At 40.1% G+C, this 13,324-nt stretch overlaps 1 protein-coding gene across 2 annotated transcripts; it reads right to left on the reverse strand.

Moving 5' to 3' along the window:
* Positions 1 to 6,266: 6,266 nt before the first annotated feature.
* LOC148869829 (ARF guanine-nucleotide exchange factor GNOM-like) lies at positions 6,267 to 12,924 on the reverse strand. Of its 2 annotated transcripts, none has more exons than XM_088969466.1 (3): positions 12,588 to 12,924; positions 10,870 to 11,648; positions 6,267 to 10,139 (listed from the first exon to the last, which is right to left on the reverse strand). In XM_088969466.1, the coding sequence occupies exons 2-3, from the start codon at positions 11,599 to 11,601 to the stop codon at positions 6,471 to 6,473; spliced, it is 4,401 nt and encodes a 1,466-aa protein (XP_088825592.1). In that variant the 5' UTR covers positions 11,602 to 11,648; positions 12,588 to 12,924; the 3' UTR covers positions 6,267 to 6,470. The 2 variants fall into 2 exon arrangements, with proteins under 2 accessions (XP_088825592.1, XP_088825591.1); XM_088969465.1 differs by having other exon boundaries at positions 10,870 to 11,616; positions 12,588 to 12,923.
* Between the last annotated feature and the right edge of the window lie 400 nt (positions 12,925 to 13,324).

Below are 13,324 nucleotides of genomic sequence, written 5' to 3' on the forward strand. Positions count from 1 at the left end.
TTTATCATTGCATCTAGTCATCTACTCTTATCAGCATAAAAGAATTTGCTAATAACCTGCCTCTTTTGTGATTCAGAGGGCTGTTGCTTGGGCCATGCTGAATGTTTACTCTAATTTTATTGAAGCTCAAGAAAGGCGAAGGTAAGAATTCCTCTCATATACTGAGGATATTATGGCCATTGCATCTAATTTTGTGGAAAAGGTTTATGCATGTGTGGAGGAAAATAAGCTCCAAGTGAAAAATGTAGAAAGTAAAGATATACTGAAACAATTATTAGTATAGAAAGTAAACAGAAATTCTGGACTTCATTTTATTTCTCTGTAAAATGCACTTTAAAAGCTTTTGAGACTGAAATATTGGCTAATGTTTCCACCTTTTTTTGACGGCAAAAATTTTATTTTAACCAGACCACAGTTGTATGAGAGTCCACTTCACCATTGGATCCTTTTTCTTTACTAACCAATTCTAGTCCATGTAGAACTACCATTTATTTAAAGCATCTAAATTTTCATGTATGATATTTGATCTTTACCAGATGGGAAAGAAAAAACTAGCTGTTAGAGTATGATAAACCTTGAAATTTCATGATAAAACTAGCTTCTCAAGTTATTGAAATGCAACTATCTCCTCTTTCTTCAACCATTTTAGGTTTAATTTGGAAATGCATTGATAACTCTGGAACTTATGCATATTTATCAAAAAAAAAAAATTAACTCTGGAACTTAAAAATTCTAGTTCTGAACATCAGCATAACACTGGTACAATTGTTCAGTTAAATAATTGGTTTTCAACAAGATTTAATCTGGTTGCAATAAGCATCTGAGTTTCAGAATATTTCCTAAAGATGGTTGAGAGCACATGCAACTAGTTTCTTGCTATGTGGGATTGTTTAATTTTGTTATCTGTTAGACATGAATATGTATTTGCATAGTGGCCTACTAATGATTTGGGAGAAATATTATGAAGAGGCACATCTTCATTGATGCTGCTTGCCCTTCATGTTTTGAAGATTCAAAATCCGCATTGGGTTAGTGACTTCTGTTTATCTAATTTTATGGAACATTTCATAAGTATCAAAACATTCTTGAAGAAACTGTGTTAAACTAATACCTCTAAAAGTACTATGCAAGGTGATCTACAAGGGGCCCCACTTTTGATACTAGCAAGCAATCAAGTGAGATGGTCCATTTTGTGGCATATGTCATTTTAACCACAACATTCTTAACAATCAATTCTTTATTTGTTAAGATTAAATGTAAATTTTTCCTGTTTTCTGTTTATTTTCTTACTTTCTTAGCTTTTACTTAATGAGCCAATAAAAACTTGTCTTTACAGATTGGAGGAACACCTGCAGTCATTCGCTACCTCTTGGAGCAAGGGTTTTTAGATAGGGATTGCGTGACTGGTACTTCATAATTATTGTAGGCGTTTTCTTCTTTTTAATCATAAAATTGACTTAAAATTTTGTTATCTTCTAATAACCAGGAAGACACTGGTAGAAAATGCAAAAGATTTCCCTGCTTTGGCTGAAGGACAGGTTAGACTGTAGATATTTAAAAATGTACAAATTGTTTTTCCTTTCTATCCTTGGTGCACTTTGAAGGTGAATACTTCTACCTTACTGTCATTTTATATAGTAATACTTCTACCTTATTCTGTTTACTTCTTATTTAGCAAATTATAAGACCATTACAGAACCTCATTAAGGCAACAGGCCATATCCAGATATTTAATTTATTTGCTATTTTTTTAACAATGTAATTTTATATTTTTAATTTGTAATTATATTGATATTTTTTTATATTTTATTAATTTATTCTATTTTCCAATTTTCATATTTCATTCATCCAAGTATCCAACCATTGTATGCTTTATAATTTGTATCATTCAAATTTAAATGAAATAAAATTCTTATTTTTCTTACAATTTGTTATTCCATTCTTATTTGGTTAAGTATTTTTTTTTTCATTTATTCGTTAGATTTCTCATTTCTTATTTTTTCAAATAGTTCCCAAAGGAAAGTTCAATATTTTAGTTTTACTTAGCAAAGAAATAAAAAAAAAAAAGTCAAAAAATCAAAAAGTAAGTAAAAAAACAATCTGGTTTGGCCCATGCCCAAGGCCCTACACTGCCCAAGCCCACAGTATTGCCTGAAGCCCACTCGGACCAAGCCCGCGGCATGGCACAACACGGAATGGGCCTGCACGGGCTTGGGCCATGGGTCCGGCATGACCCGTTTTACACCTCTATCCACACCCGGAGACAGGGGTGGAGCTAGAATTTTTTCTTAAAGGGGACCAAAACCTAGAAAACATGGATAGGGGGGCCAAAAGTTAAGAAACATGAGTAAGGGGGTTAAAATATAAGTGGAGTTTAAATGGGTATTGTAGGAATTTTGAAGGCTCCACCCGTTTTTCCCCTCAACCACCCCCTGGCTCTGCCCGTGCTCGGAGAGTCTAGCACGAGAACGTGATCAAATGTCCAAATTCCACCACCCTTTCACTTAGAATAGGCGGAGGGGTTATAAGGCTGCCAAACTGCGTCGGCACACGCCTAAAGGACATCCCCATGCCCTCCAACCCAATAAACACCCAACATCTTTGCGGAACCTCCATTTTGCTCTGTCGGGCATATCCATAGGTCTGAACCGTCCCCAGTTCACTCAGTGTTATCGAGGGACATCACCGTACGACTTTGCGGTGGTCCCATGGCTGATCCATGCTCAGAGAGCCTAGCGCGACAAATGTAACCAAATGTCTAAATTCTACCACCCTTGCTCTTAGACCAAAAAGAGGGTTGATATGGCCGCCCAAACCCCCACAATAGGGTCTGCATACACCAAAAGGACATCTGCAGGCCCTCCAGCCCGATAAACTCCTAACGGCCTTGCCCAACGGGGCGAAATGGAGGTTTTGTAGAACCACCATTTTCCTCTGTTGGAGCTATCTATAGGTCTGAGCCGCCCCCGCTTCGCATTGTAGCATCAAGGAACATCAACCTACGATCTTGCGGTGGTCCCATGGCTGATCCATGCCCGGGTGGCCTAGTGCAACACACTTGATCAAATGTCCAAATTCCACCACCCTAGCACTTAGACCAGACGGAGGGATGATATGGCTGCCAAACCCCTATGGTGGCATCGGCACATGCCAAAATGACATCCCCATGCCCTCCGTCCCAATCAACTCCCCACGGTTTTGCCCGACGAAGAGAAACTGAGGTCCTACAAAACCTTCGTTTTGCTCCATCGGGCCTATCAGTAGGTCTTAACCGCCCCATTTCGCATCGTGGCATGGAGGGATATCTTCCTACGACTTCTTGGTGGTCCCATGGCTGATCCACGCCCAGAGAGAACAGCGCGACAACGTGACTTAATGTCCCAATTCCATCACAATAGCACTTAGACCAGGTAGAGGGGTGATATGGCTGCCAAACCCTCATAGGAGAGTTGGCGCTCGCCCAAAAGACAGCCGCAGGCCCTCCAGCCCAATAAAGTTCTAACGATGTTGCCTGACGGAGAAAAATAGAGATTCGAAAAAACCTCCATTTTGCTCTCTCAGACCTATCCGTAGGTCTGAAGCTCCCACGTTTTGCACTCTAGTATCGAGGAACATCACCCTACAATTTTGTAGTGGTCCATGGTCTATCCACGCCCGGAGAGCCCATTACAACACACATGACCAAATGTCCAAATTCCACTATCCCACTACTTAGATCGGGCAAAGAGGTGATATGGACGCCAAACCCCCATGGTAGCATCGGTACACACCTAAAGGACATCATCCCCAGCCCTCTGGCTCAATAAACTCTCGACGGCCTTTCCCAACCAAGCAAAACAGAGGTTTGGCATCTTAGCATAAAGGAACATCACCCTATGAATTTGTGGTGGTCCCACGAACGATCCACGCACAGAGAACCCAACGTGACACATGTGACCAAATGTCCAAACTCTCCTACAGTAACGTTGGCACACGCCTAAAAGACATCCCCATGCACTTCGGCCCAATAAGCTCTCAACGGTCTTGCCCGATGGAGCAAAACAGAGGTTCTGGGAAATCTCTATTTTGCTCCGTCGAACCTATCCATAGATCTGCACCGCCCTCATTTTGCACTGTAGCATTGAGGGACATCATCCTACGACTTTACGGTGGTTCCATGGCCGATTTACGTCCGAAGAGCCTAGTGCCACACACGTGACCAAATGCCCCAATTCCACTCCTAGCACTTTGACTGGGTGAAGGGTTAGCAGTCGCCTAGGAGACATCTCTAGGCCTTTCGACCAAATAAACTCCCGATTGTCTTGCCCAGTGGAGCGAAGAGGTTCTACAAAACCTCTATTTTGCTCCATCAGACCTATCCATATCGAGTAGTCTAGGAACATTCTCAAGTTATTGATTTTTCTTTTCCTTATATCAATTTGTATGTATGACTGCACATACTTATTTATGAATGACTGTAGCGTTGATGATGGGTTGTATTTTGTGACTGCGTATACTTGCTTATGCATGATCATAAATCATACTTCAAGTGGTCAACTTTGTCTCATTGACAAATGGTACGCCAACTTTGTCTCATTGACAAATGGTACGTCATATTCCCATGTTCAAATAAACTTTTTACATAGCTTTCTTGGCTTAGAACGGAAATTTTCTTGTTTCAAACACTCTTAACTTGAAGAACTAAATCCCTTGTTATTGATAAGGTTATTAATAAATTAACTGAAAACTAGAAAATCTAAATCTGGAGCAAGGCTATTACATACATTTGATTTGAATAGTTGTTTAGAATCAAAATTTTGAATTGGGAAGAGGAATTCGTGATGATGGTTGTAGCTCGGGTTAAATACAAAATGATTTATCGGTTATTCACTTACTGGGTTATCTTCCAATAGAAGGCATTGAAGGTGCAAGGTACTTAGGTAAATACCAAAGACATGTTTTTTCAGTCATGACCACTGGTTATATATGGAGGCACGAACAACCACCGGTGACCTTGAAGATGGAACTGGTTTCCGTAGCAAAGACTTAGCTTGAAGGAAGCAGCAGAGGTGGTGCTTGGACAGAGATTTTGGGAAGAAGCCTCGAAGAAGCAACCGTGTTGATGACGGAACTGGTTTCTATAGCAACAACTCAACTGGAAGCTTGAACAGAGATTTTGGGAAGAAGTCTCGAGCAAGAAAGCAACCGTGTATTAAATATGAGAGGGGGCATTTTGATCAAATTTTAGGTGACGTGTACACGGGGTGGTGTTGAATTTAATTACACATTTATATACATTATACAAGGCTACACGTAAATTTGAATTCTGCGATAAAAAAAACCCCGTGAATTTGATTTAGAAATCCCGTAAATTAGAGTGAATTGATTTAGACCATTTGTTGAATGACAAGGTTTGAAGATATAAACAATTATAGATGAAAAATGTTAGCAACACTGCTGCATGCTTTCGTGCAGGCCAAATATCAATTTTGAACAAGAAACAAGCAAAAGAAGATGAATATATTACATGTTTGACAGAGACCATTTTGTCACTCAAAATATATGATGATGAATTAACCTTGAATTTGTTGATGATGATTACATTATTTACTGTATCGTAGGGTGCCTCTAGTGTCTAAACAGTGTAACTTATGTTGGGTTTGCATACAAAGCTACCACATTCTTGCCATTAACGTTATGTTTGGATCATGGTTTTTAAAACCAACTCAGAGACCGAATCGGTCAGGGGTCTGGTTATCAGGTCGAACAAGGTTAAACATTCCGACCATTCAAACTGAACGGTCGACCCATTCTGACAAATAAAAAAAATGAAAACCAGTCAAGACCATTCGAACTGTTTGAACAGTTAACCACATGGGTCAAAAGTTTGCTGACCAAAATCAACGGTTTTTAGAGAAAATCCGGCTTTGGGTAAAACTAGAGCCGGTCACCTGCCTGGTTCCCGGTTTTTCCGGTTCAATCCAGTTTTGAAAACCATGGTTTGGATAAGCTTTAGGCTTTGTGCCTTCTAAAGCCCAAAAGTGTTTCGGCTTTAGATTACTGTTTCTAAAAGCAAATGTTGAGTGTTAACAAACGCTCAAAACATTTCTCAATTTTGTTTTCTTTCCACAGCACAAATGTAAAAAGCAAAAGCTTATCCAAAAGAAGCCAAGTTTTTCTGTTCTTTTCTTTTTTCAAAAGTTGTGCCTCACTTTATTCAGGTATGTAGCTTTATTACGCCTTTGACTCAAACTCTAGTATCCATTGTGCTTGTTACAAACTAACAATTTCGTTTCCAAAACACCGCTTATATCTACCATTCATCTGTAAACTTTACGTATTTCAACGACAAATTCTCACATGTAAATTTCAAAACAAAAAATATAGAATACAACCTATGACTAGAATTTAGTTTTCTTTTGGTTTTGGGAATTCCGTGAGGCAACATTTATAAGGCCAATTCAAGTTGCCCAACGCATCAAAACCTGTTGTTATCCTACTGTCCTAGCACTTTCCGAAGCTTCCAATGCCTCACTTGATGGATCAGATGGTGTACTGCTTGCGGTGTCATTATGCTTATGATGCACCTGCTCCAGCTCTTGGCCAGGAAAAATTTCAGATTGCAAAGAAGGGGCAATCTTGTTCACATTTAACCATGTCAATTCCCACAAGCTGTCTCCACCTAGAGCACTCCTCTGCACAAGAATTTCCCTTGTCTTCATCACAAGCAAGGTGTTCTTAAGGAGCTCAGGGACTAGTTCCTGAAGCTTCTCACTCTTCTTCCCCCTAACTTTGGCCTTGGCATATTTCTCCATATGGTTAAGAACCCCTAACCACAATTTGCAAAATGTATTTTCCTGTGAGAGCAAATGAAGTAACTGTAAGAATACCTTCGCTAAGAGTTTCATAGCAAGGGCAAGTGTGCCTTCCATGTTCCTATAGTCCTTTGGTGAATGCCCCTCTGCTATCTCTAGCAAGTCATCAAGCATAGTAAAGATGACCACATCAAAACATTGCAACCACAAACTACGTGAAAGGCATAACCCCTCCGCCCCTGTCAAGCACCTCTGCAATGACAAGATGGCATGGTTCCGAACCTCTTCTCTGGGATCCAAACACCCCTTTCTCAGTCCCTGAACTAGCCTCTGCCACATCTCCCCTATATCATGAGACAATTTGGTAGCTGCCTCTCCCACAGCCTCCTTGGTCTTTTGAGACCACTGCAAGAGACAGGTGAGAGATCCTGCCATCAGATCCAATGCACGGAGAGATCGGTCTACCTGTCCAACCCGAGACTCAGCAAACTGCCTTGATGCATCAACACAAAGAACATAATTTGTTGGTATGAGATGGGCTCCATCATACATGACAAATGTAAGTGCTTCAAATCCTGCTTCTGATGCTTCTGGATGGCGAGCTGTGATGGAAAGAAGGGATGTAATGGTCCGCCATCCCATCTGGGATCTGATGTGAGTAGCATTTGCTTTCACAAGGCGCATTACTTCCTGTGTGATCTGTTCACAATATGCATCAGCAACCCGTGCATCAAGCTTCAAAACAAGTTGCAGTGACGTAAGGAGATCATCAACCAAATTCTCTTTATATGGGAGCAACCGCTGACATATCCGCAGGAGTCCAGACACAGCCTTCTCCACCAGAGCACAAGGCATCACAGTTGTCTGAACAATGTTGGATATATGATCATACACAAACTTCCAGAGGAGAGTGATTCGGTCACGATTGTTCAAGGTAATTGCTATGAGCAACTCCAAGCAGAACACTGCAGTGTCTTCATCCTCGGGAGAGCTGTTTCCCTTGTGAGGTCTCCCTGCAGCCCAGATGAGAGCTCGAGCAAGATCCAACAGAGATTCAGCTTGCAGGAATTTGCTCTCTGTAAATATGCTGTCTATATGGCATTTTTGGATTGTCTGAAGAGTACGTTGATGAGCCTCTAGTTGCTGTTCAGTTGGCTTCGACCTTGGCTCTTCTGTGTCTAGAGATAAGAGCTGGCTGAACCGGCCCATCAGTCCAGAGGATCTTCGAGGAGTACCCATTGAAGGTATCTGAGATGCAGACAAGGAACTGGTGACAGGTTTCCCTTGACCAGGATCGGCACAGAACTCTGAATCATCAACTGCATCATTGGCCACACGAGCAGGGAGAAGACCAAGCTTGTGCAGCCTCAAGATGCAGTCCAAGATGTTTCTCCAGCCTGTGCGAATATAATCACCATATCTATTTGTTATGGTAAAAACTGTTACAGTTGCCATCCTAGCTTTCATGTCATCACCAAAGGCTACAACAGGTTCCTCACCAGAAGATGGATTCAGGAGGGTTGTAAACTTACAGAGAGACACAACTAGATCATCCAATACATCTTCCAAATGATGACATGCTGAAATCTTTGCAACAGCTAAGAATCCATCCACACATGTTTGGAAGACCTCTTCATGCTCTGCATGATCAAACACTACTGAGATAGCAGCAATTGTTGGACCTGACATGATGGCAAACATATCATGATCAAGGAAGGCTCTGGAGTCACACACAATGAATGGAGCAGTTTTTCTGGACTTGCGCATTAGATCAACCCAGCGGCTCGGTGTCATCTCAGGGAAACCTGCACCTTGTTCTGGGGTTGTCCGGATCTCATTCTTGCAGATTGAATGGTACAGCTCTGACAGAAATTCTCGAGGAAGATCATTCCCTCCATTAATATGTCGGTTGTTACGGATGAAATCCTCTTCAGTCATCTTCTTCTTAACCTGTACATTGTGCTGATCAGTGTTCAACATTATAAGTGAATAGGATAGCAAGAGAGCAGCATCCTTGTTGGCTAAAATCTGGGGTGATTGTTCATAATATCTCTCAGAAAATGCCTCAAGAACCCTCTGTATTTTCTGTGACTCTCCAGGCAACCTGAAAGTTTCTAAAAACAGTCGCAAGGCAGTATCCAAATTCATGTCTTGGAAATCAAAAGTCCCAGCAAATTCATGAAGCACCTGAACACAAAATTCATCATGATTTCCTAGGAAATCCCCAACAAGATTCTTATCTAAACCAGCTGTGTACCTGAAGAAGCAAGCAACACTTTGGGGGTTGAGTTTATCAGGCAAAAGATGAGTTCCTTGAAGAAACTCTAGCCCCTTCTTAGGGTCCCGGTTAAAGTGATCGGCACCCATCATCAATCTTCTCTTTATGTACTTTCTCCGACGGACAAAAGGAACCCAATGATTGGAATCCTCATAGTTGTCACACTTCACTGTCCAGAATGGTGTATATTCCTCCAGATCTGATGAAGCATGTTCATTAACAGATGATCCATTGCCTATCCTCTCCGCCATTCCTTGAATCACTGCAATCAAACCATCCAGAGCAAGGATGTGCATTGCAGACAAAGGGCAATTTACAGGAAATGCACTTTTTGATAATAGGTTAGCAAGGTCTTCAAAAACATTACTACAGGTAATGTCACAATCCAGGTTGGCATACATCTCTGCCATAAATGCTTTCTGCCTACAGAAGTCAACAAGAGCCTCCATGGCAACTTCCTGCTGTTGGTATGAAGCCCCATGCCTGTTTTGTGCTAGCCTCAAAATCACACAGGAAAAGAAAGCCTCAAGTTGTAGTTTTAGCTCGCTACGCAAATGGAGATACAGATTGAGAACAATGCTACATACCATTGAAAGAATCAAAGGACTCATTGATAAGCCAAACTGCATGAGATTACGGCATAATTCATCCTGCATCAAAGCCAATAACTTAGGGTGTTTTCGGATAGAGGGCCCACCCAATTCAACAGCTGAATTTATCAATCCCAAAGCAAAAAGAGGCACATCTTCATCAAAGGCCATGGAATTTGATCTTGGACCCATTCCAATGTGCTCAGCAATATTTAACAGGGAACACAAAAAGTGAAATATCTCCACCATGCAAGGGACCCCATAAGGTTCTGTCATGAGATCATTTGAAGCAGTATCCTTCCCATTACTGGCCCCAATTGTGTTTTCATCCATCAAGCTTCCCATCAAACCAGTTGAAGCATTTGAAGAAAAACCAACAGAAGGAAGTTGGCTGTCATATTCAGAACTTCCATTTCCATTATCTAATTGTTTACCCCCAAAATTGTAATCCTTGTAATCCTTGTCTGCCCCACCCACCTGTGCAAGAAATGGCACACTCATATGTTAAGATGTAAATCAAAACTAAGTAGGCATGTGGACTTGTTACAATGCCTTTGTTGGTTAGGTATTTCATGCCAACATAAGGCATTTTCTGCCAGAAAATACAGTTCTTATTTTCCTGTTCTCAAAAGTAACTTATCAGAACGATTATTTGCACTCCAAACAACCCTTCAATTTTTACTTTTTCTGTATGTGCCCCTGGGATGGTGGAAGGGAATTTGAGAGATGCACAGCAACATGAAATCTCTTGTCTTTACCACCAACCCAACAACTTCTTTTTAGGTAAGAGTTTAAAGCAACTTTAAGTTTCATTCAGAAAGCTTTTCCTTCCTTGTTAAAGGAAAACCAAAAATAAAAAGAGCCAATTTCATAAACCTTTTCTTCTGAAAAATGTGGTATGAAGAACCACAACATGTAACATTCATTAAATACACTCTTCATTTACATGACAGATGCCACCTCAAAGACATACGGTCTGTGCCCATCAAATGTTTAGACCACTGTAATGATTGTATATCCAGACCTGTAAAGGCGGTTTTTTTTTTTTCTGAGGAAGAGTTATTTCTCTCCAAACCAGAGCTTCAAAATTTCTTACTTAGCATGAATTTTGGGCTAAGAACCCATTTAAGGTGGCCTAAATCTAGATTAATAATTGATGAGTCAGATATCCAAATAGACAGGAAATATTTCACTAATGTATCAATACCTCTTGTTTCACAGAAGAAATGCCTCTAGATAGTAGGTGTTCTATGTTCTCAATATCTGGCAGGTGCGAGAAAATACAACGAACAAGTTCATGCATTGTATGTCGTGCAATCCGCTGCAACAACTCACCTTTACTTCCTGCTTGATGAACTATGCGGAAACAAGTATTTACTATGGTGCAGACATGCTGATTACTCAACACAACTGAAGCCTTACTTTTCATGCAAGCCAGGAGAACCTGAAGTATTTTCATCAGTACCACTTCTTCTGAGGAAGGATCAGTCACCTCAAATCGGCAACTTGTCACAGCATCAACTACCAAATGCATTGCATCTTTAACATTCGTGGTATTTAGATCAAGCACATCAAGAGTAAGAATCTTGTATACAGATGACAAAGCAACACCAGTGATTGGTGCACCAGTTTCATCAGACCGAATGACATCCAAGAATGGCTGGAGGTACACAGCTGGATTCATTGTATTCCACTCATGGTGCCATGAAAATATTTTCTTTCTTAATGCCTTCAAAGACTGGATAAGAGAGTGCTCAAGCTGATCATCACCCAACATATAACGACCACCCCACCTTACATTTCTCCTCATGACAGATAACACAGCACCTACTTCTGAATTCACCATACATGCTAAGGCACCTCTGCTAGATGAAGAGTTACATTCTTCAGGCTCTTCATCAATCGCCTTGATTCCTGACTGCAGCTTTAGACGCCCCATGTCTATACTGAGTTGCTGATAAAAACCAAAATGTTATTTGAGCTATACTGGGAAACAATACAAAGAAGACGGAGAAGGCATGAGTAGGTGGTGCATGATTCCCTTTGCCGTAAATAATACAGCTGAGCAGATACTCTACAAATCCCATATCATCAATCGGATAAACAACCACCACATAGGAGGTGAGAAAATTGGATTTTGCAAAGGTAAAGTATGGTACAAACTACAGAGGATTCCATTAGTAACCACTGCTGAAATGCCACAAATCTGAAAAATTTTTGTGAGTACCTAGCTCTTACTTAAGTATCAATATTATCAATCTTATTTAAAAATTAAAATTAGCTCGCCCATTCTTTACTTAGAATTTTAAGCTGTCATTGCTTGTAGTATGCTGACGAACAAAGCAGATTAATTTAACAAATCATATAAGGTTCCTATGAACATCTTTCAACAAATCTGTACAAATGTCTTGTGATTAATCAGAGATACTACGAATGAATTAAAGGAAATATTATCTAAAACAACAATAATTGAAATTTTGAAATAAGAGCATAACAGCGCTTAATGGGAGCCAAAAAGAAAAAGAACTATATATATAAAAATATAATAAAGAATAGCTACACAAATAGTAAAAAAAAAAATCCCTTCCACATGGACTTGAATTCCTGGATAATCTTGGATAAAAGGGCTCGGAGTAAGAATGAATTCAAAAGTAGAAGCTAACACAATCTTGATCTGAAAATCAAAAGAACCGGACCTTAGATAAGAATCATGAAAACAATGTGGTCTGCAAACGTTCAACGATTCGGATAATATCAAGCTTGTGTAAGAAATTATGAATGTAAACTGAGAAGAGGAACTAAAATGAAGCAAGACAAAGCTATTTGAGGAATCTGAATTCTCAGAAACGAAGAATAGAAACGAACAAATTCGAAAATATAAGATGAAATCCAGAGAGGTGAAGTCCAATTGAGCGAACAACTAACCTTGTCTGACGAAAACCTCCGGAGATCGCCCCGACGAGACCCTAGTCTGACTGTCTGAGAGGGAACTGAAGGGGAACCCAAGCAAAGCTGATTAAGCTTCGGTCGTTAGCATCGACCCGGTCGATTAAGCTTGGATTTGGATCGTTTGCATCGATCTGGGCTCTTTCGTGGGGCTTCGCCCTTTTGGGAGTTGAAGGAAACCTCCTCCTTGGGTTTGGGCTCTCTCCGCCCTACCGACCCACATGTAGATTCATGGGCTGCGTTTCCCCAGGGTGGAAGTGGAAGTACGAGTACGGCGTTTTCAACCAATCATTGACAGCCTCTTGAACAGGTGAACCGGAGATTAAATTATGATTCCACTTTGGATCAATCTCTAACTCATTATATTCAAAGAAATCGTTGATTTTGTTCAACGATCCATCCATAAGAATAAAGCATAGTTTTTAAAAAGAAAAATTGTATAAAATGGTTTTTCAGTATTTTTTTTACACTCGCCACAATTTTTCAAAACGTCTAAAATTCATCGTGTTAGTAAGTTATTTTTTAAAACCCACCTTTTATTTGTACGTCGTAAATGTTTCTTAACAGAGGTATTCATGTTAGTATAAATAACAATTTTATGACTAAATCACCCCTGAATGGTGAGTTAGAGAAAAATGGTCTTTTTCATTTTTCAATTTTATTTTTTATTTACATTTTAGTGTTTTATTATAATTTCTAATGTTTTTATAATTTCT

The sequence above is a fragment of the Nelumbo lutea genome, chromosome 2 (genome assembly GCF_056320005.1).
Source record: "Nelumbo lutea isolate HS-2025 chromosome 2, American lotus-T2T, whole genome shotgun sequence".
In the NCBI taxonomy this organism is placed as follows: domain Eukaryota; kingdom Viridiplantae; phylum Streptophyta; class Magnoliopsida; order Proteales; family Nelumbonaceae; genus Nelumbo; species Nelumbo lutea.

Excerpts from the sequence above, each read along its gene's own strand:
- LOC148869829 (XM_088969466.1), bottom strand. The coding sequence starts at position 11,601 with ATGGGGCGTCTAAAGCTGCAGTCAGGAATCAAGGCGATTGATGAAGAG. Across the intron at positions 10,140-10,869 it reads TTTCTTCTGTGAAACAAGAG|GTGGGTGGGGCAGACAAGGA; the intron begins GTATTGATACAT and ends TTTCTTGCACAG.